This window comes from Lynx rufus, unplaced genomic scaffold (genome assembly GCF_022079265.1).
Source record: "Lynx rufus isolate CCGP_SWC_20201006 ecotype Redwood Valley unplaced genomic scaffold, mLynRuf1.p SCAF_2, whole genome shotgun sequence".
Taxonomy (NCBI): domain Eukaryota; kingdom Metazoa; phylum Chordata; class Mammalia; order Carnivora; family Felidae; genus Lynx; species Lynx rufus.
In genome coordinates this window covers 216,325,264-216,348,806 of record NW_025814834.1, presented here as the reverse complement: position 1 = coordinate 216,348,806, position 23,543 = coordinate 216,325,264, and the positions used below count along the sequence as shown (strand labels likewise).

At 59.4% G+C, this 23,543-nt stretch overlaps 1 protein-coding gene across 7 annotated transcripts in view; it reads left to right on the top strand.

The window, feature by feature from the left end:
* Positions 1-21,594, top strand: part of H6PD (hexose-6-phosphate dehydrogenase/glucose 1-dehydrogenase) — a 30,860-nt gene extending 9,266 nt beyond the window's left edge. For all 7 annotated transcript variants that reach the window (XM_047083163.1, XM_047083168.1, XM_047083167.1 and 4 more), the window contains 4 exons: positions 147-783; positions 1,852-1,969; positions 13,731-14,000; positions 15,121-21,594. In XM_047083163.1, the coding sequence (XP_046939119.1) occupies positions 147-783; positions 1,852-1,969; positions 13,731-14,000; positions 15,121-16,484 (2,389 nt within the window). In that variant the 3' untranslated portion in view covers positions 16,485-21,594. The remainder of the gene's footprint in view (positions 1-146; positions 784-1,851; positions 1,970-13,730; positions 14,001-15,120) is intronic.
* Positions 21,595-23,543: the final 1,949 nt, after the last annotated feature.

Here is a 23,543-nt window from a genome sequence, read left to right as displayed (position 1 = left end):
GATTATAACATTTTTCTGAGAAACGTGGTTGTTTCCTGCCAGGCAGGAAATGTTTGAGAGCCTGGAAGTGTGTTTACCTCCATGTCCCAGCCACCTGAACCATGTCTGGTCTTTCCTTGTTCCTTGTCTGTCTCACCTATGCCCAGGCACCCTGGCTGTTGGAAGATGCTCACAGTGGCGATGTGCATGGCCCTCCTGGGGTGCCTGCAGGCCCAGGAGCTCCGGGGACACGTCTCCGTCATCCTGCTGGGAGCAACCGGGGACCTGGCCAGGAAATACTTATGGCAGGGGCTGTTCCAGCTGTACCTGGATGAGGCGGGGAAGGACTACAGTTTCAGCTTCCATGGGGCTGCCCTGACGTCCACCAAGCAGGGCCAAGCGTTCATAGCCAAGGTCCTGGAGTCCCTCTCCTGCCCGGAGGACGTGGCACCCGACCGCTGCGCCGAGCTCAAGGGCCAGTTCCAGCGGCTGAGTGCGTACCGCCACCTGGCGACGAGTGAGGACTATATGGCCCTGAGCAAGGACATTGAGGCACAGATCCAACACGGGGGCCTCCGGGAGGCCGGCAGGATCTTCTACTTCTCGGTGCCACCCTTTGCCTATGCGGACATTGCCCGCAACATTAACAGCAGCTGCCGCCCGGGCCCGGGCGCCTGGCTGCGGGTTGTCCTCGAGAAGCCCTTCGGCCATGACCACCTCTCAGCCCAGCAGCTGGCCACGGAGCTCGGGGGCTTTTTCCGAGAGGAGGAGATGTACCGGGTGGACCATTACCTGGGCAAGCAGGTGAGCTGCAGCCAGGAGTCGGAGTGAGCCGGGCGCGGGGAGACCCCACCGGCGGAGCCACACTGCTAATGTGGGATTAGGCCTGAGCCGTCGTGAAATCCAAGGCGCAGTGGTCGTCCCGAGGGCGGGCAGGCGGCGACAGGCTGGAGGAGAAGCAGGGCGGCAAGGGGCAGGACTGCGTGGCCGTGGTCCGCCTGTCCAGCTGCGTTCTCGTCGCTGCCCTGCATCATCTACACGGGTGGCCCCAGGACTCTGGTGTCGGCCTGGCTTCCAGGGGGTCCCGGTGGGGAGATTAGAATTAATTTATTCCACATCCGACTGCCTTTTTTCAGTATCCGTGTCTTCCTGAGTTCTGTTTTGAGCCGAAGGCTGGTAACAAGGTCTCACACTGCGTAGGGACCCTAAGTCCATGTTCCTCAGCCAGGTTCTGTGGCAGAGCGTGGGGTGGCCTCCTGGGTGATGCAGGCTGGCTGGCCACTTCACTCTGGGCAGGCCCTTGGAGCGCCTCTGGAACATCTCTGCCTAGAAACCCCGGCAGAGAGCACACAGCACGGCGCCCTCTGGTGCTGACCAGGCTGGTGAGCCCAGGGCCACGTGGGTGGGCACCTCATAGTTTTCCAGGACAGAGGCATTGCTTTCTGTCCAGCCCTGTTTGGAGCGGCAGCATCCCCAAAGAGTGGTCCTCAGACCAGTGTCTGACCTGGTGAGGTTTTCACCTGTTCCTGGGAAAATGAGAAAAGAATACTGAATGCATTCAATCTAAAGCTTTTCTTGCTCCATTTTTAGTGGTAAAAAGATCTCTTTCTTTTATTAAAAGTCGATGGTCATAGAAGATAAATAATCTGCAGTACTTTTTTCCTCGCAAAATAAAAAGCAGGTAACCCTGCGGAGGTCACTTACAAGTTTTTGGAGTGCGCGTGGAGCTGTGAGGCCCCAAAGCCCAGGGACTGTTGCATCCTGGGAGCGTCTCCTCCGAGCAGAGGGTAGAGAAGCGTGGGCCCTTTCTGGGAGTCAGGATTCCTTCTTCACCCTGAGAACCAGCGCCCAACTGGCCTCCTTTCCCGGCAGGCCGTGGCTCAGATCCTGCCTTTCCGAGACCAGAACCGCAAGGCCTTGGACGGCCTCTGGAGCCGGCACCACGTGGAGCGGGTGGAGATCGTCATGAAGGAGACTGTGGATGCCGAGGGTGAGTGAATGGCCCCCGCGCTCCGTGGCTCCCCGGCTTCCGCCGGCCCTGTGCCCGGTGAGATGGGAGGGCCGGGGGATCTGCCCAGCCTCTGCGCCCCGGCTGGTGCTTCTCGGAGGGAAGTTTCCGCCGGTATATGTGGTGTTCCTGCGGGGCCTGCTGTGGCCCAGCTCTGGCCTGTGCTAACCCCCAGGGCAGAGCCCGCCTGGGCCTCGCTGCCCTTAGGGAACGCAGGCTGGGTGAGTAAACTTGGCCTTATGTGGCCAAGACCTTACGTGGGTGTGGTGGGGCCCATCAGAGCTGCCCCAGGGCTGGTACCGGTGGCGCCCTCTGCCCAGATGCTTCTCCTCACCTCCTCCTCGCCTCCCGTCCCTCCTGTTCCTTCCCAGCTCGGCCGTCACTTTCTCAGGGGGCCTTCTTGACGAGCTCCATTCCCCTCACGCCCTCGGAGCACCACGTGCCTCCTTGGTCCGCCCTCCAGTCTGTTCTGTGTCCTGTCCGGGTGTGCCTCTCCCACCGGACCGAGGGGGTCAGGTGCCTCCTTTCAGGCTCCTGGCGTGCACGTCACAAGCGCTGAACGAATAATGAATGAGCAGCGTTGACCGGGGAGCCTCCGGCCTGTCTCTGCTGGGTGACCTCAGCACATCACTCCCCTCAGCTGTGAGATGGGCGGGCCATATAGAAGACCGCTGCTGAGGCTCTGCGGAGTGCTGGCGTTCTGTGACTCCCTCCACTTTTTTGAGCCTTGACTGTATTATGGTCAGAGCAGTGGTTCTCAGCCAAGACCATAAAAGCTAATTCTTCTTGTGTCCGTCCCCCCAGTGGCCATCTGAGGTGGGTCCTATTATTAGCTTCCACGTACGGATGCGGTTTGGTGATGTGCCCAAGGTCACGCGGCAGGAAGCGGTGGGGCCGGGTCCTTGGGGTGAGAGGTCTGGCTTTGGCACCCAGGCTCCGTAGCAGTGCGTCTAGCTCATCCCGCTGGCTGCTGTCTGCGGGGCCGAGGCCACTGTCCTCGGCCCACGGTGTGCCCCTGGGCAGAGAGGAGGGCAGACCCCTCGGGCCTGGCTGGGGGTCCAGGAGGTCTGTCTCCTGTTTGCCTGTTTCTCTTTTCCTTTCTCCTTCCCTTGGTTACTCTCTCCAGCTTCCCTCCTTTCCTCTTCAAACACGTATCTGGTGCTGGAGGCTCCGTGTGAGGGCCATGGCCATACGGAGGGCAATGAGGCACAGCCTCTGCCCCCCCGACACCTCTCGCTGGGGGGAGAGGGTCTATTAGGACAGACTCCAAAATGACTGATGCAGGCCGACAGTGCCGTGGGAGGCGGGCAGGAGCGGGGGTGCCGGGCTGGGGCAGTCGGGCAGGGCCCCGTGAACCCAGCCTCTGAGGGCATTGCCGTCCTCGAGCGGAGCTGGGTTTCTCCATTCCGGAGCCCCTGTCAGGACACTGACCCTCTCCCCGCCGCATTGAGCCTTCGTGGGCCTCGGGAACCCGCCCCAGCGTTTCCGTTATTTCCCGTTCTGTCCTCAGCAGGGGCTCAGGCTGTGGGTTACCTCCTTGTGCCGCTGTGTGTCCGCCGCGCTCGTGGGGGTGCGGGCTGGGCCCGGCTCCTGCTTCACCGGCAGAGAGCTGAACTTCAGATCTGGTGCTGAGGGCGTGGGATGGTGACAGGGTGCCGCCGTCACCTTCTGCAGCCCAGCACCAGCCTCTGCCCAGACTTGGCTCAGCCACCGGCAGGGCCGGGACACCGGGACGCCTCCCCCGCTTCTGGCGGCCCCTTCCTGTGCCCACCCTGCGCTGGGGAGGAGCGGTGATGGCTGGGGTTACCAGCTGGCACCATCGCCCCGTATCCCTTCCAACCTTCCACCGCATTTCCCTTTCGATACCTGATGTCACTCGCAGGTCTCTTTGCGGGATCCCTAGGGAGCCAGGGGCTGAGCAGACTGAAGGCCTGCTTACCCAGTAAAGATACTTTTGGGTTTTGGAGAAAGGAAAAGAGAAGGCAAGGCACAAAGGCAGACAGAGGCCCGGGCAGGACTGTTTGCCAAAGCACGGCCGGAGGCAGGGAGAATCTAGGTTCGGACAGTACCAGACAGCCACGGCCCAGGAGGGTGGGCACGGTGGCCCTGCCATCAAGGCTGCCGCGTGGGACCAAGGCCCAGGCCCAGCAGCCTCGGGACGTGGATTCAGAGGGGAAGGGGGTGTGCTGCTGCCACGCCCCGGAGCACAAGGCTTTTGCCCTCAGCTGGGCCCTGTGCCTTCAGCCCAGAGGCGCAGAGACACAGGGCAGGGCAGGCAACTGGGGCGGGGGGGGGGGGGGGAGGGGGGATTCTATACCCGCCCCCCCAGGGGCTCTAACCCATAAGGGTATGGCCTGCCCCGTCCTCGTCAGAGATGCCATCCTGGGGGTTGGATCTCCCTGGTCGGCCTGTCCGCCCACCAGTCGCCCGTCGCACTAGTTCAGGCTGGAGAGAGAGGACAGGAGACGTGGGCCCCGAGGCTGTGCCCCTGTGGCCAGTGAGTCCTGTGGCCAGCACATCTGGGCCTTGGCCGTGCCTTCCACAGTTGGGATGGGAAGCGGGCAGGGGGAGGGGCTGGCCTCCTACTGGAGGTCATCGTGCCTTGCTGTGGGTCCTCGTGGGTGGCCGGCCAGCTGCTACGGTGGGACTGAGGGCGGCCTGGGAGCTTCCAAGGTGGGATTCAGAGCGCAGCAGTCGGCGTCAGGCTTCAGAAGGCCAAAGTGCAGTGGCGGTCTCCCGTCGCGGGGGGCAGGTGCCGCTTCAGCTGTGCAGCGTGGGGAGCCTCCGGGGTGGCCCAGCTCCGGGACCCTCAGGGATGGCAGGCTACACTGCCATTCGAGTGCCGCAAAGGGAGGGGGCTGCACGCCGGGCCTGGGCCCTGGAAAGGGACTTCTGAGTGGCAAGGTCGTTTGGATGTCCCGTCCCCGCCCCTCCCCCGCCGCTGGGCCCCAGTCCAGTCATCCGAGTGGTTGAGGCTGGCTTCCCCACCTCCCTCTCTCCTTGGCCCTTGAGTGGCTCTCTCCTTCCCTGCTGCAGCCTCTGGCCCAGAGGAGTCTGCTGCAGTGTGAAGGCTGCCGCACAGGCAGGAGGGAGAGAGTGAGAAAGGGAGGAAGAGAGGAAAAGCACTTCCTTCCCTGGCCCCAGGGCCCCCTCCCCAGTCGCACCCAAGGTGCCCCGCCCCCTCAGAGCCACAGAAAGCCTGGGGGGCCGGATCTCCTGAAGCAGCACCATGGGCTATACAAGGAGTGACCTTGGCTGTGTGGAGATGACCCCTGCTGGCCCTCATGGTGGCCGCCGGGAGGCTCTGCTGAGGGGAGGGCTGCGTCATTGATGGCCCGAGGGACAGCTGTCCAGGCTGGGCTGCCCTTTATTCTGGGGGCGCCGGGATGGGATCCAAGTTCTGTGGCACCTCAGAACCCAAGCTTCTCACCCCTGTGCCTGTGGCGCAGTCCGTGCGGGCCCTCGGCAGTTGGCCTTATTGCCAGGATGTGCTCAGGGCATCTCCGCGCCCCTCTGCTGCCCTGCTTTCCCCTCTTGGTAGAAGGCTTTTCTTTTCTTTTCTTTTCTTTTCTTTTCTTTTCTTTTCTTTTCTTTTCTTTTCTCTTCTTTTCTTTTTATTTATGTATGGATGGATGGATGTATAGATGTATGTATGTGTTTATTTATTTATTTATTTTAAGATTATTTTGAGAGAGAAAGCAAGCAGGGGAGGGGCAGAGAGAGAGGGAGAATCCCAAGCAGGCTCTGCTCTGTCAGCTCAGAGCCCGACGTGGGGCTCGATCCCACGAACCGTGAGATCATGACCTGAGCCGAAATCAAGAGTCAGACGCTGAACTGATGGAGCCACCCAGGCAGGCAGAAAGAGGGACACTTCTCGAGGGTGCTGTAACTGCCCCTGGCGGGGAGGGTCCCAACCCCCCGTTCCCACACCGGGGAAGGAGCACAGGGCACGCTGACCTCTGAGGGTCGGAGTGGCCATTCAGTGCCCCTCACGCAGGGACCGAGGCAGCCTGGGTCCTCCCAGGTGCGCACCAGCTGTCCTGCCCTCCGGCCCCGGGCCCCCCTTTCTGCAGGGCCGTCTGCAAGGTGAGCTCAGGGCGGCTGGCAGGCCTCCTGACCGGGGAGAGCGCCGGCAGACCTGCTCTCTCCTTGGCCCTCCCTCCTCTTTATTTTTAGTTCTCCCCGAAGGTACGGGTGGGGATCACGGCTAGCTTTCAGTTTTGTGGTTCTTAAATCTGTGTTTTCCCGGGAAAATGTGGATCTCCCGCAGCGTGGAGGCAGCGGGGAGGGGGATTGCGGTCCCCGTTCTGAAGGGTGCGATCCTCAGCACGTCTCTGAATGACAATGACGATCTCTGTTGCCTCTCTTTTGGGGTTGTTTGGAGGCTTAAATGAAATCACATACATGGAAATGCTTTACCAGTGGAAATGCTGCTCTCCTTGCAAGTCGTCAAGGAGAGGAAGCTGCCTCTCTCTCTGGGGCTCCCTGGGACTCGCACGTGACTCGTGCCGGGTTACGCGAACACCCGTAGTTGGTCTATGATGCTCCTTTACATCCAGCCTTCGCCTGGTTCATCTCTCTCTCACATATGGATGTGAACATGTGTTTCAGCTTCCACCTGTCAACAATCTGTAGAGTGTATACCTTGTAGTTACTATTTCTGTGAAATTTCGGTTTCTGTCACAGAATATGGATTGCTGTGTTCTTAGGCATTTCGCTTTTTGCTATTTTATTTATTTACTTTTACTTTTAATTTTTTTAACATTTCTTTATTTTTGAGACACACACACACACACACACACACACACACACACACACACAGTGCAAGCAAGGGAGGGGCAGAGAGAGAGGGAGACCCAGAATCTGAAGCAGGCTCCAGGCTCCGAGCCGTCAGCACAGAGCCCAACGCGGGGCTCGAACCCACGGACCGTGAGATCATGACCTGAGCTGAAGTCGGATGCCTCACCGACTGAGCCACCCAGGCGCCCCCTTTTTGCTATTTTAAATAGTACTTTGCAGGCTTTAAAAATTAAGATATAATTCATATATTATAAAATTTACCCTTTTAAAGTGTACAATTCAGTAGCTTTTAATTTATTCACAAAATTGTTGGACCGCCGTCATGCTAGAACACTTATGAGCCTTAAAAAAAATATTTTTTCCTTTGAGTGTACTTCTGAAGTGGAATTACTAGGCAAATGGTGGAAACTACGTTACAGCTCATTACATCTCATGAGACCGTTTTCTAGAACGTATCCAACAGTGGTGTTCGTACCTCGTGTTCCTACAGCTTTGCCTGCATTGGTGCCAATATCCCTCCTGTCCTCGCCGGTGTGGTGGGTCTGTGGGAGCTTTTGAAGCACATGGGACACAGCTTGTCTTGCCTGCCGTGGGATGCTGCCCCCCGAGGGTCTGAGGGGTAGCCCGGCTAAGGGGCAAAGCGGTGGGCCTCCCGTGCTTGTGACCTTGTGATCCTGGGTAGCGCTGGCCTTGAGCCGTTTGGAAGCCAGGTTTGTGGTCCTGGTCCTAGTTGTCCAACCCGGTTGAGCTTTTTTCTGTCCTTATTCAGACACCAGTGGGTTTTTAACCCTCAACTTTTGATCTAGGAAAGGATACCAGGAGTGAATAGAGATCGTTTTCAGGAAGAATCAGTCCACAGTAACTGGTGGAAAACCGGAGTGGTTGGCATCCGCAGGGGAGCTGGTGCCCCGGCTGGACCCCTGTCTTGCGGTCGGCTGTGTGGTCTGTCCCGGAAAGGCGGTTCTGAAAAGGCAGAGCTTAACCGGGAGGGGCTGCAAGTCTCCGGGCTGTGCTAAACACGGCCGCCCCTGAAGCTTGAAATTAAGGAATAAAGGAAGCTCTCTTTTACACAGCGGGTAGTAAACCTGTGAAGTGCATTCTCCCCGGCCTTGAGAGAGGATAAAAATAGGAAGAGGGCTACTTAGGGATTTGCTAAACTAATGAATGGTAAACAGATAACAGGGCCCTTGAAGGACTCTGCTGTGTTCCCTCCATCAAAAATTCATCTGTTCTCCAAGCTTTAACTATCCTCTTTATACTCTTAAATCTGTAATGCATTGATTGCAGGGCGCACATTTTTTTTTTTTGAATATTTGAACATCTCTGAAGTTGCATTCGCCGTTGATGGGGCACCATAGCTGACGTGGTTGGCAGCCCGTCTCCTCAGCGGTAGTAAAACCGTGATGCTCTTGCCATCGTCGGCATTTTGGGCTTGATGAAATCCAATATGTCTCTGGCACTCATTGCCTACCCAAGCTCTAGTCTTAAACCTCTAGCTGTCTTCTTGATATTTGCACCAAATGTCACCACTTTCAGACTCAGCAGATTCAGAACTTAAACCGCCATCGAACTTTTCTCAGGAAACACCACTTGCGTTGTCTAACTTCTTTATCTCCAAATGGTGACTGTTCTCTGCATTGCCGGCTGCTGGTCCTTCTTTTGCAGCTCCTGTAATAATAAAAATACTAGCCCGTATCTCCCGGCACTTCCCGCGTGCTGGGCTCCGTTCCAAGCCTCGTAGATGTGTTGACTCGTTAATGCTCGCAGCAGCCCTTCGAGGGAGGGATGGGACTGTCCCTCTTTTATGTGTGAGACAGAGCGGCTCTCGTGGGGCTGCAGGGCTGAAAGATGGCAGAACAGGTGTTCGGACCCGTACCTCCTGGCTCCACGGACCACACTCCAGAGCCAGTCAGCATGAAGCCTGTGCTCCTCCCCCGAATAACGTCTTTGTCTTTCCCGTTACGTCATTTGCCCTAGCCCTGCTTCCTTCCCTTAACTGCCCCGAACGCTGCCTTGTCGGACCAGTCCCCTTCCCTGAAAGTTTGTCTTGCAGCTAGACCGGAGACGGCCTGATTGTCCCACAGCACCTCTGTTACGGTTCTCCTTCCTGCTCTGACACTATTTGAAAGAGTCGTATTTGACATAAAATTCACATATGACAATGCACCCATTTAAAGGATCCAGGGCAGTGGATTTGTCAATTTGAAAGCATTTTCCACCCCCCAAAGAACCCCTGTGCCCCTTATCCTCATCCACATGCCCCTACCCCACGCGGTCACGAATCTGCTTTCCGTGTCTACGGAGCTGCCTCTTCTGGACATTTCGTATAAATGGAACCACACAACGGGTGGCCTTTCGTGTTTAGCTTCTTTCTCCGAGTGACGTGTTTTCAAGGTGCAGCCACGTTGCAGCGTGTACCGAGACTTCATTTCTTTTTTATCGTGAATGATAAAATTTTACGTATCCATCGGTGGATGGACGTTTGGGTGGCTTCCTCTTCTCGGCGATTGTAATAATGCTGCCGTGAACGTCCGCGTACAAGTGTTTGTGTGGGCGCGTGTTTTCACTGCTCTTGGGTGCACACGTAGGAGTAAAATTGGTGGAGCCTACGGTGATTCTGCTTAACTGGTTGTGGTCAGGAACTTTTAATAGCTCCTCAGACCTCCCAGTCTAGCGTCCAAGGCCCTTTCTGTCTGCTCTCGCTCGATGTCTGCTGTTCCGAGTCACAGACTGGCTGCTTCTGCCAGGGCGGGCTTACGTTGTCGTATGAACCGTGTGTTGGGGCCTCCGTGGCCCGGCCCCAGCAGGCATCGGGTCCCTGACCTTTGACCTAGATCCATGCTTCCAGAGCCCAGCTCAGGTGGCTTCCTCCGCTCCACTCCTGAAATCCGCTGGTGCTCATGCCATTCAGCCCCCTCCCGAGTTGCACGTTCACTTGTATGGTTGTTAAAAACTGGGAGTGGTAGGAAGTTAAAAAGGAGGTGTTTGCGTGGTAAGAATTGCGGGCTCTGGAGCTAACTGCCCAAGTCTGATCGCATTTTTACCTCTTTGTCAGCCCTGTGGCCTTGGACGAGTTACCTGACTTCTCTGAACCTTCGTTTCCTTGTATTTTTAAAATTAAAACGTGTATTTTTAAAAAATGTGTATTTATTTTTGGGAGAGCGCAAGTGGGGGAAGGGCAGAGAGAGAGGGGGACACAGGATTCGAAGCGGGCTCTGCGCTGACCGCAGAGCGCCCTGTGTGGGGCTCGAACTCACGAGCTGCGAGATCACGACCTGAGCCCGAAGTCGGATGCTCAACTGACTGAGCCACCCACGTGTCCCTTAAAACTTGTATTTTAAAAGTAAGACCTGCTTATATATCAGTATTGTGAGGAGTAAAGGGACTGATGAACACTGTTATTATATAGTTATTATCTGTTCTTGATGTCCTTCTTCTCAGCCGTATCGTAAGAACTTTGAAGACCAGAGCCCTGTGGGGCTGGAGGAGCTCAGGCACCGTTTCAGCGGGGGGGCACTTTGGGCATTTCGGTTGGCACAGCTGGGCTGGAGTCTCCCACTCTTTCAGGGCTTAGCGTGGCCGGGGTTGCACCCTCAAGTTCTGGCCGAGAGCAAGAGTCAGACTCCTGCCCCTGAGGACAGAGGTGCCTTCTGGCCAGCAGGCTCCTGGGTCCATTTCTTGCCCTGCGACACGGGTGCTCCGTCGGGCGTGGCACATTGGGCTGAATTCAGGGCACGTTCCGCCAGTCATGGCCTGGCCCTCCTCACCGCCCAGCTGGCAGGAGCACGCGCCACGAGCCTGGTTGGGGCAGGTGGCTCAGGACTGGTGCCGAGGACCCTGGGTGGCCCCTGTGAGGGAGCATGTGGGGCCAGCCAGGTCTGAATTAGGGGCCACTCTTTTTGCTTGTTTGAATTAAATATTAACTAGATCAAAAAGAATTCATAATATATGTAGGACGTGTAAGAACTACGATATAATACATCGAGTGTACCCACCAAGCCGTTTTTTCAAAAGTTTATTTATTTATTTTTGAAAGAGAGGGAGAGCAAGCAGGGGAGGGGCAGAGAGAGAGGGAGACACAGGATCTGGAGCAAGCTCTAGGTTCCAAGCTGTCAGCACAGAGCCTGACATGGGGCTCGAACCCACAAACCGTGAGATCGTGACCTGAGCTGAAGTCAGATACTTAACCAACTGAGCCACCTAGGCGCCCCCCAACCAAACCATTTAAAAAATTTTTTTAAGTTTATTTACCCAGAGAGAGAGAGAGCACAAGTGGGGGGAGGGCAGAGAGAGAGGGAGAGAGAATCCCAAGCAGGCTGATATGGGGCTTGAACTCACAAACCCTGAGATCATGACCTGAGCTGAAGTTGGCCGCTTAGCTGACTGAGCCACCCAGGCACCCTGTTTTTAAAAAGAGCTTTATTGTGTCTTTCCCCAAATTCTGTCCCATTTCCTCCCCTTCACTATTCCAGATCTGGGGTAGGTTACTGTCTTCGTTGTTTGTGGGTAAGTCTGATTCCGTAAACAATATATTGTTTCATCCTGAAGGAGAGGCATACCGTGTGCATGTGTGTGTGTGTGTGATTGTGTGTGAGTGTGGGTCTTTCTGCCCCTTTATCCTGCACTCAGGATAGTCTCGTCAGATCTGTCTTCTCATGACTGACTCTTTTCAGATGTTTCTTATCCATAAAACCCATCCGTTGAATTTCTGACTTCCAACCGTACTTTTCGTTTATTGACGTGTTTATACTAGTCATTTCCTATCCTGTTTTCAAAATTTTTATTTTATCAAAGCAATCCTGTTTCTTCCTCTTGATGTGATACTTTCGCGATTGATTCGTGATGACGTGTAGATGTCCGTTTTCTCTGCTGCCCGGTGTCCCGTGGGTGCAGCTGCGGGGCCGTGTCGGGTGCGAGGCCAGCAGCAGTGGGCGGACAGGTGCGGCGCCTACTCTGCGGGAGCTCCTGTGCGTGGCAGGGGGAGAGACGGACGGGCACTGAGGCAGTCAGCGGGGCTTGCGGAAGACGGGGCCCCCGGACACCCCCGGGGGTGCAGGCCAAGGGGTCAGTACAACCCTCCAGAAGCCGAGACTTGTAGGGCATTAGGAGTTGCCGGGCAAAAGAAGCAATCCTGAGTTCTAGATGATTCACACAAAGCCTTTGGCGGACGATTGCCCCTCCTGCCGTGATGGCAGACTCTCTCTGTCCAAGGCTCCGAACCGGCCTGGGCGTTGGCCGGTCGGCGGAATATGAACCATGCCGTGTGAGGGGTTGTGCATTTGAATCCGAAGCTCTACGCCTGTTGGGTTGTGTGTATCCGAGGCACCGATAATCAGACCTCGTGCTGCGTCCGGAGGATATTGTGGAGTCGACCGTGGGCTCGGCCAGCTCCCGACTGTGCCGGGACGAGCCCTAGACGGCTGGCTCTTCCCTCCGGCGTGGAACAGGGATAATCGTGGGCGCTGCCCCTCGGGAGCCTATGGGCGGGGGGGGGCTGCCGCCGCGGGGCTCTGTGCTCGGTGTTGTCTGTGTCGCTCTCCTTCACCCTCACTGTCACCCTGTCCACCTGACAACTCGGCGTCCTCCCCTGGATGTCTTAGTCTTCAACACACCCAGGGGAACTCATGGCTTCCCCTCCGCCAGACTGTTCCTCTCCCCGTGGCCCCCTACCGCTGCCCGTCCTTGGCTCAGTCCCCAAACCTAGTAGTTCTCTTGTGCCTGCCCCCAGCGGTCAGCAGGTCCCGTCACTTCTGCCCCCAGAACAGATCGTCCACTCCCTCCGGCTCCATCAGCCCCGGCCTGGTTGCCTTTCCGCTGGGGCAACCTCACAGCCTCCTCCTTGGCCTCCTTGGCTTGCACCATTCTCCCCGCAGTGGGCCAGGATCTTGTCTCTTCCTGCATCATTCTCCCCACCGGCTTCCTCTGAATGTAGACCCACGTGCCACCAGCCCCTGCCCTCCTGGCCTCTCCGTCTTGCTCACCTTCCGTTAGGCCCTCCCAGCCGAGCTCTTTCCCGCCTCGGGCTGTCTGCGCCCGAAGGCTTCCTCGCCAGTCTTTCCCTGCTTTGGGCAGCGCTAACTCTCCTGCCCTCAGAGGACCCGCCCTTTGCCCTCTTCTGACTCTCTGTCTGTAATTCCTTCGTTGACTTATTTTTTCCTCCCTCCCACTGAAAGCTGAGGACAGGGACCTCCTCGGCCCCTGCACCCTGCCTGGCACATTTGTGCCCTTGGTAACGGGGTGGCACCTGTTAGCCCCACTTAATGGCGGGATGCAGGGACAGACCCAGGAGTCGGGTAACGCCCAGGACCATGCTAGCAGGTGGCAGCCAGAGCCCAGAGCCCAGGCGCTCGCCTCGATGCTGCAGCCTCCTGCGGGGCCAGACCTCCCTCCCAGCTGACGCCTGGGGAGGGTCGGGAGTCCGGCCACAGATCTGCAGGTAAATGCAGTCTGGCCTTCTCCGGGACCAGACCCTTCCCCGTGCAGATTCCCGGGAAGGCCCAGAGGTTTGACAGCTTCACTTAGAGTGTTCAGAGACACCCTCTTTCCTTCTCTTAATTGAGATTTGCTCTGACTTAAGTCATGTTTGGAAGTTCTACGGACTGGGGGATGAAGACGGCAGGGGCAGGCGGCAGGGGCAGGGGGCCAGGTGTGCCTTGGGGAAGTCTGGCACGTTGCCTTCTTTTTTTTTTTTTTTTAAGTTTATTCATTTTGAGAGAGAGAGTGAGCATGAGTGGGGAAGGGGTGGAGAGAGAGGAAGACAGAGAATCCCAAGCAGGCTCCACACTGCCAGTGCACAGCCCATCGCGGGGCCCGATCCCTGTGAGGGTGTGACCTAAGCTGAAACAAAGAGTCGGACGCTCAGCCGACTAAGCCCCCCCCGCCCCCATCACCGGGCGCCCCGCTGACTGTTCCTTACGGCCTCTGATTCGTCTCTGCTGTACAGGCCGCACCAGCTTCTACGAGGAGTACGGCGTCATTCGCGACGTGCTCCAGAACCACCTGACCGAGGTCCTCACCCTCGTGGCCATGGAGCTGCCCCACAACATCAGCAGCTCAGAGTCTGTGCTCCAGCACAAGCTCCGGGCCTTCCGGGCTCTGCGGGGCCTGCAGAAGGGCAGCGCCGTCCTGGGCCAGTACCAGGCCTACAGCGAGCAGGTGCGCAGAGAGCAGCAGAAGCCGGACAGCTTCCGCAGCCTGACGCCGACCTTCGCAGGTGGGCTCGGGGGCCGGGCGTGGGCAGCCGCCGGCGGGGGCAGCTTTCCAGGCTCCAACACGCTTCGCTTTGGGTTGGAAGGGACCTCGGGTGGGGTGTTCACGAGGGTGCTTGTCGGCAAGGAGGAGATTCCTTTGCCTCTCCGGCCTCCCCCATCTTAAAGCGGTAGGTCACCTGTTGGGTCCGTGCGGGGGTAGGGCACCCGCTAGTCATCTCGGTTCGGGCCACGTCCACACACACCCGCAGGGCTCTCTGAGCCGGGTTCAGACCTGGCCCCCCCTTACATCTAGCCCCCCAGTGAGGCTGCGGTTGTGTCCGGGCCCAGCCCGGGCCCCCTCCAGCAGGCAGCCACCCTGCGGCTCAGACAGATGTCCACCGGCGACGTCCCGTGGACAGTTCCACGGGCCCAGGGCGTTCCTGGAGAGGGCTGGCTCCCTAATGCTGCGGGCAGTAAACTCCACTACGAGAGCAGTGGCTGTTTATTGGGCACTTACGACGTGCCAGGCACTTTTTGTACGTTACCTCGTTAAATCCTCGCACGCACAAACCCGCAAGGCAGGCACGATTATCATCCCCATTTAAAGGTCAGGAAATGAGAGGCTCGGTGAGGGTGGCACAGACTTGCCCAGGGTCGTGCAGAGAGAGGACTTGGGAAAACCAGGCTAGGAACACAAGTCGGGAGCACGCTCAGCTTCTGGTTCTTACGGCCGTGACGGCGCCCCGCAGGCCCCTTTACCCACACACCACCCTGCCTCAGGTACGCCCGGGTGCTCTGCGGACTGGAGGGAAGCGTTCCTTCCCGGCAGGAGTCGGGGTGGGCCCGACCTCGCCCCCACCGTGAGACTTTGGTTGTCTCTCAGGGGGACTGGGACTCTAAGGTACCTCACTCACGGAGGCGGGAGTCCGAGGTGGCCCAGAGGCTGCGTTTCGAGCGCTGGCTGGCAGGAGAAGATGCTGGAAAGGGTGAACATAGCAAGGTCACGGGTGCTCCACAGGCTGCCCGCAGGAGGGGGCAGCAAGGAGAAGGGCTGGCGGAGGTGAGGAAGGGAAGGCCGGCGCCCCGGGAAGTCCTCGGTTCTCTGTGCCAGAGCGTGAGCCCTGCCGTCCCCTGTCACCTCAGGCGTCCTCGTTCACATGGACAACCTTCGCTGGGAGGGCGTCCCTTTCATCCTGATGTCCGGCAAAGCCTTGGACGAGAGAGTGGGCTACGTTCGCATCTTGTTCAGGAACCAGGCTTACTGTGTCCAGAACGACGAGCGCTGGGTCGCCGACCAGAGCCAGTGCCTCCCTCGGCAGATCGTCTTCTACATCGGACACGGTGAGCTGGGCAGCCCTGCCGTGCTGGTCAGTCGGAACCTGTTCAGGCCCTCCCTGCCCTCCGAGAGCTGGAAGGAGCTGGGGGCCCGGCCGGGGCTCCGCCTCTTCGGCCGCCCGCTGTCCGATTTCTACGCCTACCGCCCCGTGAGGGAGCAGGACGCCTACTCCGTCCTCATATCTCGCATCTTCCACGGCCGAAAGGACTCCTTCGTCACCACGGAGAACCTGCTGGCCTCCTGGGGCTTCTGGACCCCCCTGCTGGACAGCCTGGCCCACGAGGTCCCGCGCCTCTACCCGGGAGGCGCTGAGAACGGGCACCTGTTGGACTTCGAGTTCGGCGGCGCCCAGCTGTGCTTCTCGCAGCGGCAGCCGGAGCGGCTGGTGCCGGGGCCCGGCCCCGCGCCCATGCCCAGCGGCTTCCAGGTTCTCAAGGCCAAGTACCGAGAGAGCCCGCTGATCTCGGCCTGGCCCGAGGAGCTGATCGCGAAGCTGGCCGACGACATCGAGGCCACGGCCGTGCGGGCCGTGCGGCGCTTTGGCACGTTCCACCTGGCGCTGTCCGGCGGCTCGAGCCCCGTGCCCCTGTTCCAGCAGCTGGCCACCAGGCACTACGGCTTCCCCTGGGCCCACACGCACCTGTGGCTGGTGGACGAGCGCTGCGTCCCGCTCTGGGACCCCGAGTCCAACTTCCAGCACCTGCAGACCCACCTGCTCCAGCACGTCAGGGTCCCCTACTACAACATTCACCCCATGCCCGTGCATCTGCACCAGCGGCTGTGCGCCGAGGAGGACCAGGGTGCCCAGACGTACGCCAGCGAGATCTCGGCCCTGGTGGCCAACGGCAGCTTCGACCTGGTGCTGCTGGGCATGGGCGCGGACGGGCACACGGCCTCCCTCTTCCCGCAGTCGCCCAGCGGCCTGGACGGCGAGCAGCTGGTCGTGCTGACCGAGAGCCCCTCCAGGCCGTTCCAGCGCATGAGCCTCAGCCTGCCCCTCATCAACCGCGCCAGGAAGGTGGCGGTCCTGGTCATGGGCAGGGTGAAGCGTGAGATCACCATGCTGGTGAGCCGCGTGGGCCGCGAGCCCAAGAAATGGCCCATTTCGGGCGTCCTGCCTAGTTCCGGCCAGCTGGTTTGGTACATGGACTATGAGGCGTTTCTGGGATGAGGGCCCCAGAGGCCTCTGCTCACTCCCGCTCTCGCTCTCCCCGTGCCGTCCCCTCTCCTCTGTCCCGCCACCTGCCCTGGCTGCCTCGGGGTTCGGCCGCCAGAGAGGAAAGGACGAGGCCTTATCCCAGTCCCTTTGACGGTCCCTGTCTAGTTGTGGTGGGTAGACACAGATGCGAGGGAAAAACGGAGTTTCTGCTCTCGAGAAGTTTCCGGTCCTGTTCAGGAGAGAAGTATCCACCCTAAGAGCATACCTGTGGCCTTTCCCCATGAACACCAGCAGCACAGAACCGGGCAGGGGGGAGGGCTCCCAACTTCGGCAAGAATGCCGTGATTAGGTTAACCCAGGAAGGCTTCCCGGAGGGGGTGATCCTTGAGCTGGCTCCCATGGAAACAGACTATGGATGGTAGAGAGAAGGGACACAGGTGTCCACCGGGTGCAGAGCCCACGCAGAGCAGGTTGCTGGGAACTGTCCGGAGACCTCGAGTTGGCCGAGCCCCCGCTTCTTCTGTCCCCTCCTCCCCTTCTTCCTGAGCCTCTGACATTTAGCCTTCTGTTCTGGCCTCTTGGTGGCTGTCTCTCCTGCTCCCTCTGGGTTCCCTTCCTCTCGGTTCTGACTCTGACGATGGTGGGGTCTTTTCTCATCGCTCGGTCTCTCTGCTGCCCCCCAGAGGGGTGAAGGATGGTAGTGTTACACGGCAACAAACACAAGGAAGTTAAAAGGTCCCAGAAATGTCGCCGCTTTCTCTGCGTCAGGGGAGGTCCCCGCCTGCTCTCCCTCCTCCAGCCGGCCCCCTGCCCCCTTCGCGATGCACGGTGCGCAGAGATGATTCGGCCATTCCAGGGATCCCTCACTTATGAGGGTCCTCTGTACCGCAGGGGCCTTCCGGTGGGCGTTTCCACTCTCAGTGCTTTACCAGGAAAGATCCAGTTAAGTCTTTCTCTGATGGTGACACATCATATGTGGGGAGAGACCCCGTGCAAACGGTCTCCACCATCCAGGTGCCCTGACCTGACCAGACGGGAGTCAGGCCCCCTCGGTGGGGCAGCTGCGGCCTTCTCGGGGACATGGTGGGTTCGCGGGGCCACGGGGGGCGGGGGGGAGGGGGCAGGCGTCCCGCCGACTGTGCTCCCTCCCAGTGGATGATGCCGGACGGAGCGACCTACTTGCTGTCCAGCGGCCCCTCCCTCTAACACGCTGTGAAAGAGCTGGGAAAAGAAATAGGCAGCTTCTCTTTAAGAGGAGGGTGGCTGCTCTGTGCCTGGTTAGCGGTGGGTCAGTAATGCCTGTTTTTCCGAAACCCCCAAGGTTCCGGCGGGGGAGGGCGGGGGAGGGGGACGGCGGTGAGTCTGAAATTCTTTTAAAAAATATTCTCACATATTGAATTTTTATTCCAGCTTCCCGCAGAGTCATGCCCCCAAGACAGGACTGTAAAGGAATGAGACCGATGTTTCTGTGACTGCTGTCTTGTTTTAAAGTCACACGTTGTGTCCGGTGTGGGTGCCCCACAGAGAGCTTTCCTTGGGGAGGAGGAGCCCGGCCAAATCTATTTCTCTACTTCTGATTGTTTACGCTTTCTTCAAGGCGATGGATTTAAAAGAATTCTGGTCTCACTTTGAGATGCGTGCGTGTGAATCTGGTGCCTCGGAGGGGGCTGTCGATGTGGAAGGCTCTCTTAAAATTCCCCTGACCTCCAGCGACCCGTCCAGACAGGACCCCTCTCTTCGCACCAACAGAGCTCCCCTTGGCGAGGCAGAACCCCAGTGCCGGGTCGGGAAGTCTCTCTTTCTGGAGGGTCGGCATTTTAGCTTTTAGGCACCTGGCTGGCCAGCGGGCATGAGAGGACGTGGGTGGCTGCAGGCCGGGTGCCACCTGTGGCCACATGGGGGCGCTCTCGCGCCATCCCTGCCCTCTCCACGTGTGACCAGAGAGGAGCCCCTCCTAGCAGTTCCCGGGTGCGTTTCTTCCCATTTTCACGTTCTGCCTCCCTGGGCTGCTGGCCCCGAGCACCGCCCGTGTGTTCCTTGGGAACTTCGTCCTCTGCGGCTGCAGCACTGAGAGAAAGGGCCCCCCACGTGCCCACGGAGGCCTCCAGGATGTAGGGCCAGCAGGCTTCCGATGTCACCATTCTGAATTCCAGTGAGTCGGTGCGGGGGTGAGCCCAGGACGTCCGGTGCTTAGAGGAGGGCCCTGCCTCAGAATGCCCCCCTGCACCTGTGTGCACGGGATGGGGGCGGGCAGAGGGCCCCAGGATCCTCTTCTCCACGGTCAAGTGCCATCTTAAAAATCACACCAGCAAAGGCCACCAGGAGACACAGCCAGTAACTCCGCGTCTGCGTCTCCCTTTCCCTCCCTTGTCCCTGTGCTGGGAAGGAGCCGTTCTCAGAACCGGGCCCCCGGGGGGTGAAGGCCTTCACCCTCTCTGGACCCTGATCCTCAGCAAGAAACACACCTTCCCTGGGGAGTCAGCCGTCACTCAGGCTTTGCTCGCTCGGTCTCTGCTACCCTGTCAGCCACCCCGTGAGGCAAGTGGAGGGGTCCTTGTTTACTGATGGCTTGGAAACTGAAGCTGGAGGCCTCTGATGACCACAGGGGTGCTGGCCCCGTGGCGCCCCCTCCTGCCCAGAGCGGCGGTTCCGGTTCCGGAGCGGCTCCCTGGGGAGGCAGTCAGCGGCCCGTGTGCCCTCGCTGTCGCTGTCGCTGTCGCTGTCGACCTGGACGAGGCGAGGCGGAAGGGCCCCTCCTCGTCAAATTAGCATCTCTAGAACGAGCATATTACCATTTGTTGTGGGGAAAGAGTTGAGGGACTTTCCAGGTGGTTGTAGGCTGAGAGTCTGATTTTGATCTGGGAGCAAAGGTTTCTGCTAACCGCACGTGAAAATAGTCGCGTCTCGGTGACCCTCCCTGCTTCTTGTCTCTGCAGACAGTGGCTTCTTCCCACCGCCCCCCCCCCCCCCCCCCGTTAGCCGCAGAATCCAAGCTCTGCCAGTGACCTGGCTGGGAACGCTCCTCCAGGGGAGTGCTCCCGAGGGCACAGGCTCGTGTCCCCGGGCCCAGGGCGCGCTCCTGCTTTGCCTGGGTCCCTCCTCTCCCCGTTGGCACAGAGAGCTGAGGACAGTGTGACAGAGAAAGGGAGAACCTTCCACAGAACCGTGTGTGTGTGTGTGTGTGTGTGTGTGTGTGTGTGTGTGTGGCAGGGCGGGGTGTTGCGTGCAATTCAGTTTTCCGGAACAATTTGTTCCCATAAAAACATATGCAGCCTCACATAAGCAGACTCGGCATCAGTTTTATCCAGTTCGATTTTGTCCTCAGCACCCGGGACCCTGCAGAACTCAGTCCACTTGAGAGAAGCTGCCTGGCAGCGTGTTCCGGAAGGAGCGCTACCTGGCAGCATTTTCGGGAAGGAGCAAGGCACAGGAAAGGCCGGTGGCGCCCTGGGTGGCAGGCTAGCGCCATCCGCACGCGCTCACCCTTTGAAACACAAAGGCTGGAGGGGACAGGGCCTTAAGAGGGCGGCCGCCTCCCAGTGTCGCCAGGCCGGCCGCCGGCCGGCCGCATGCTTACCTGTAGCCTCTGCTGCCTGTCCCCCTCCCGTGCCCCCCTGGCCACCCTCCAGGTGGCCCCTTCTGGAGGAAGAGGGTCAGGGCCCTGCCTGCCATCTTCCCTCTGCCAACCGGTGGGTCACCCAAGCCACAGTCCCCGCGGTCTGGCGTCCGCCTCGTGCTGCCGGCCTGGGGCTCAAGGTGGGCGCCGCATGGTCTTGGATCCCCCGCCTCTTGGCGCCCGGTCAGCTAGAGCAGGGCGCCGCCCCCGTTTAGAGCTGCCTTCCCTCCCCTGGGGAGCAGGAACCAGGGAGCAGCTTGTGTTCCCGAGGACCTGCCGCGGCCGTGGCCGTGGCCGAGGTCCTCTCCGGGGCCTACGCTCCCACCTCCCGCACCGGCAGCCCGTGGTGGGGGGTGAGCGTGGCACCTGAGGCCCCAGGCCCGTTGCTACGCAAGGTGCAAGCTCAGTAATGCTGTCACCAGCACAAGACAGGGGCAGCGAGAGATTTGAGGAGGCATTTCCGAAATCCTAGCAAGCTGGGGAGAACGATCCCTTTGGGGGAAACTTCCTCTCCAGCCGGCTTCCGGGGGCACATCTGTTGGCAAAGCAGATCCCCTGCCCCCTCCCGGGACGTGTCCGCGCCTCTGTGTCTGCCCGGAAGGCTGGACGGGGCGGAGGTCTAGGTTAATTGTGCTTCTGCTTACTTGTTGATTCCCAAGGCCGGTCTTTGCGCGGACCTCTCGTGCTGCTCTCAGGTGTTCGAAAGGAAGCCTCTGCACCTTGTCTGCCCCTCTGGTGTAGGGCCAAGGAAACGCATTTTCTTTGGCCGAGAGCCCAGGGGAGCATATTTGAATGTTAGCTTTGAAAGCGGAAGTGTAAACAGACGCGGCCCAAATTTGTCCAGTTTGGGTCTTTAGCTGTACCACTACGTAAGCCTAGAAAGGTCAGTCGTAAAACGTCATGAGATTCGTAACTGGGAGAGGCCAGGACCCTGGGTTAGCGCTGATCGAGGGCCCCGAGGGCACCCGCCATGAGGTCTGCCCTGACCGCCTGACCCTCCCGGGCCCTTCCTCTTGGAAGAACAGGGCTGAGCGCAGCCGGCAGGGCCTCTGCTGGGCCCGAGAGCGGTCGCTGCCCCGGAGTGCAGGGCTGCGTGCTTCCAGCCGGGAAGGCCGAGTGGGTCCGGTGCCAGCGAGAGACCTGGAGGGGGTGTGGGGCCGGCGCGGGAACCAGGGCGTGATGCAGTCTGGGCCGTGTCCGGGCACTCTCTGTCCCACACCGGGACACTGGGTCCTGGGTTTCTGTGCCGTGGGGGGCTCCGTTCCCAGAGGGACTGTGTCCCGCGTGCGGTGGGGAGACTGCGGGCACGAAGGCTCCTCTCCGCCAAGCAGCAGGAATGTGCCCTGCCTTTTTGTGCAGAGAAACTGCCCCTGGTTTTTATGGAAATGGTGGCCACTTAAAGATGTCTCAGACCGTGAGACGCATTCAGAACCGAGTTTTTAAAATGACTTTTTGTATGTCAGACGTGACACTTATTTTTTAAACAATAAAATCGTTTTGCCAAAACCCTTGTGCTCGTCCTTCCTCTGGGAGATGGAGTGGGGTGGGTTACGGACCTGGTCATGGCACTGGGTTTGTTCTGGCGGTGGGGGAGGGACAGTTAGGTCCTGGGGGTGAGGACCTGCTTACATCCTTACGTCCCCACTGCAGACACGGGCTTGTCTGGCCCCACCAGGTGCATCCCATTTGCTTGAGGGCCCTCAGCACCCCCCGCCATGACTGGATTTCATAGGTCCCTAAACGGTCCCCCTAGCATTGGTGGCAGCGCGACAGGTGGGGAAGACCTTGCCCAGAGGGCGCGTGTTGTGGTGTCTGAGGGGGCGGCACCAGGAGGGAGCATCTCTGAAGGCCACAGGGCCTGATGGCGTTGTTGGTCTTCTCGTGCCCTCTGCCTGATTTTCACCTCCAACCCGTGCCATGTTCCCAGGAACATAAGGACTCTGGCGGAGTCAGACAAAATTCCAGAACTACTGGGGGTACAGGAGCCAGAGATTTGCTGGCTGTGGGACCCAGGCAGATTTGGTGACCTCACAAGGCGGCACCAGGAGCCGCAGGCACATCCACAAGGGGCGAGGTCCCCAGGGACCGAGAGGCACAGGGGACAGACACACGCCCAGAGTCCCCAGGGGAAGAAGGGAAGGCCCGTGGGCGGTAATGAAGGCTGGAAACCAGAGGCCGTAGTCAGTTCTTGACGGTGACTTAGCCTGGGAAGTGCGCAGAGAACAGGCTTCCTGAGGTGGGGGGTGGCCCTGAGCTGGGGGACAAATCAGTGTCGGTTTCCCACTCTCTGCAGGGAAGGTGGTGCCGTCCTTCCAGAAAGCTCCCCGCCTACTGACACCTGAGGCTTCGCTGCCCAGCTAGTGTCCGTGAAGGCGGTCCTGGAGAGTCACCCATACCTGCTCCCCCCCCCCCCAGGGAGCCTCCCTGGACTGTGTCCGGGGGTCCTGGCGGCTCAAGACATCCAGTGCCCACAGCCGCAGCGACTGGTTCCAGGGGTCCTGTGGCCCAAGTCGGTCAAATCAGGGTGCATCCAAGGACATGGCCAGAAGCGACTCCCTGTCCCTAGACCCCAGCCTGAGGGCGTGTCACCCTGGAGCCGCTGGCAGCCATCTGCCGACCACTGGGGGCCGAGGGCTTCACCTCGCGAGAACGGGGCTGTCACTTGTGGTGGGGAACGCAAGAGCCACTGCAGCTGGGGGTGGGGGTGGGGGGGTGTCCCAGGAAGCCCAGCGGGGGCCCGACGCCGACCCGACAGGCCATCCGGGCCAAGCAAGAGGGCAGATCCCTCCGTGTGGGGCCGGGATTTCATCAGTCGGGGTGCCCACCCCGGCTCTGGCTGGCCCAGCGCTGTGCTGCTTTGGCTGTTGGTTAGCGCTTCATCTGGACCGTTCCTCCTGATTGGCCAAAGCTTTTTTTGTTTTGTTTTGTAAGTTTATTTATTTATTTTTGTTTTGACAGAGAGAGAGAGAGAGAGAGAGAGAGCACAAGCCGGGGAGGGGCAGAGAGAAGGAGCGACAGAATCCCAGGGAGGCTCTGTGCCTGTGGCGGGGGCTCAAACTCACGAACCGGGAGACCACGACTTAAGCTGAGATCGAGAGTCAGACGCTTAACCGACCGAGCCACCCAGGCGCCCCTGATTGACCAAAGCTTTTGGAAAGCAAGTCAGAAGGGCGGGAGGGAGGGCTGTGCAGACAACAGAGGGAGGTTTTGGTGGACACGCTCAGGAGGCGCTGGCCTAAATGTCTCCTCCAGAGGCCCCTACCGGCTCTGTGGAGCCACTGCCAGAGCCCTGGAGGCCGTCAGCCTGCCTGCCCGGCCCCCGACAGAAGGGGACTGCCCTCTGTTCTCTCCCCCATCTGCCCAGCCGTCCCTGACCTGTCCGCTGAGGACCCAGACCGCAGAGGCTCTGGGTGTGTACCGAGCAGGCGGTGTGTGAATGAGTGAATGAGCGAATG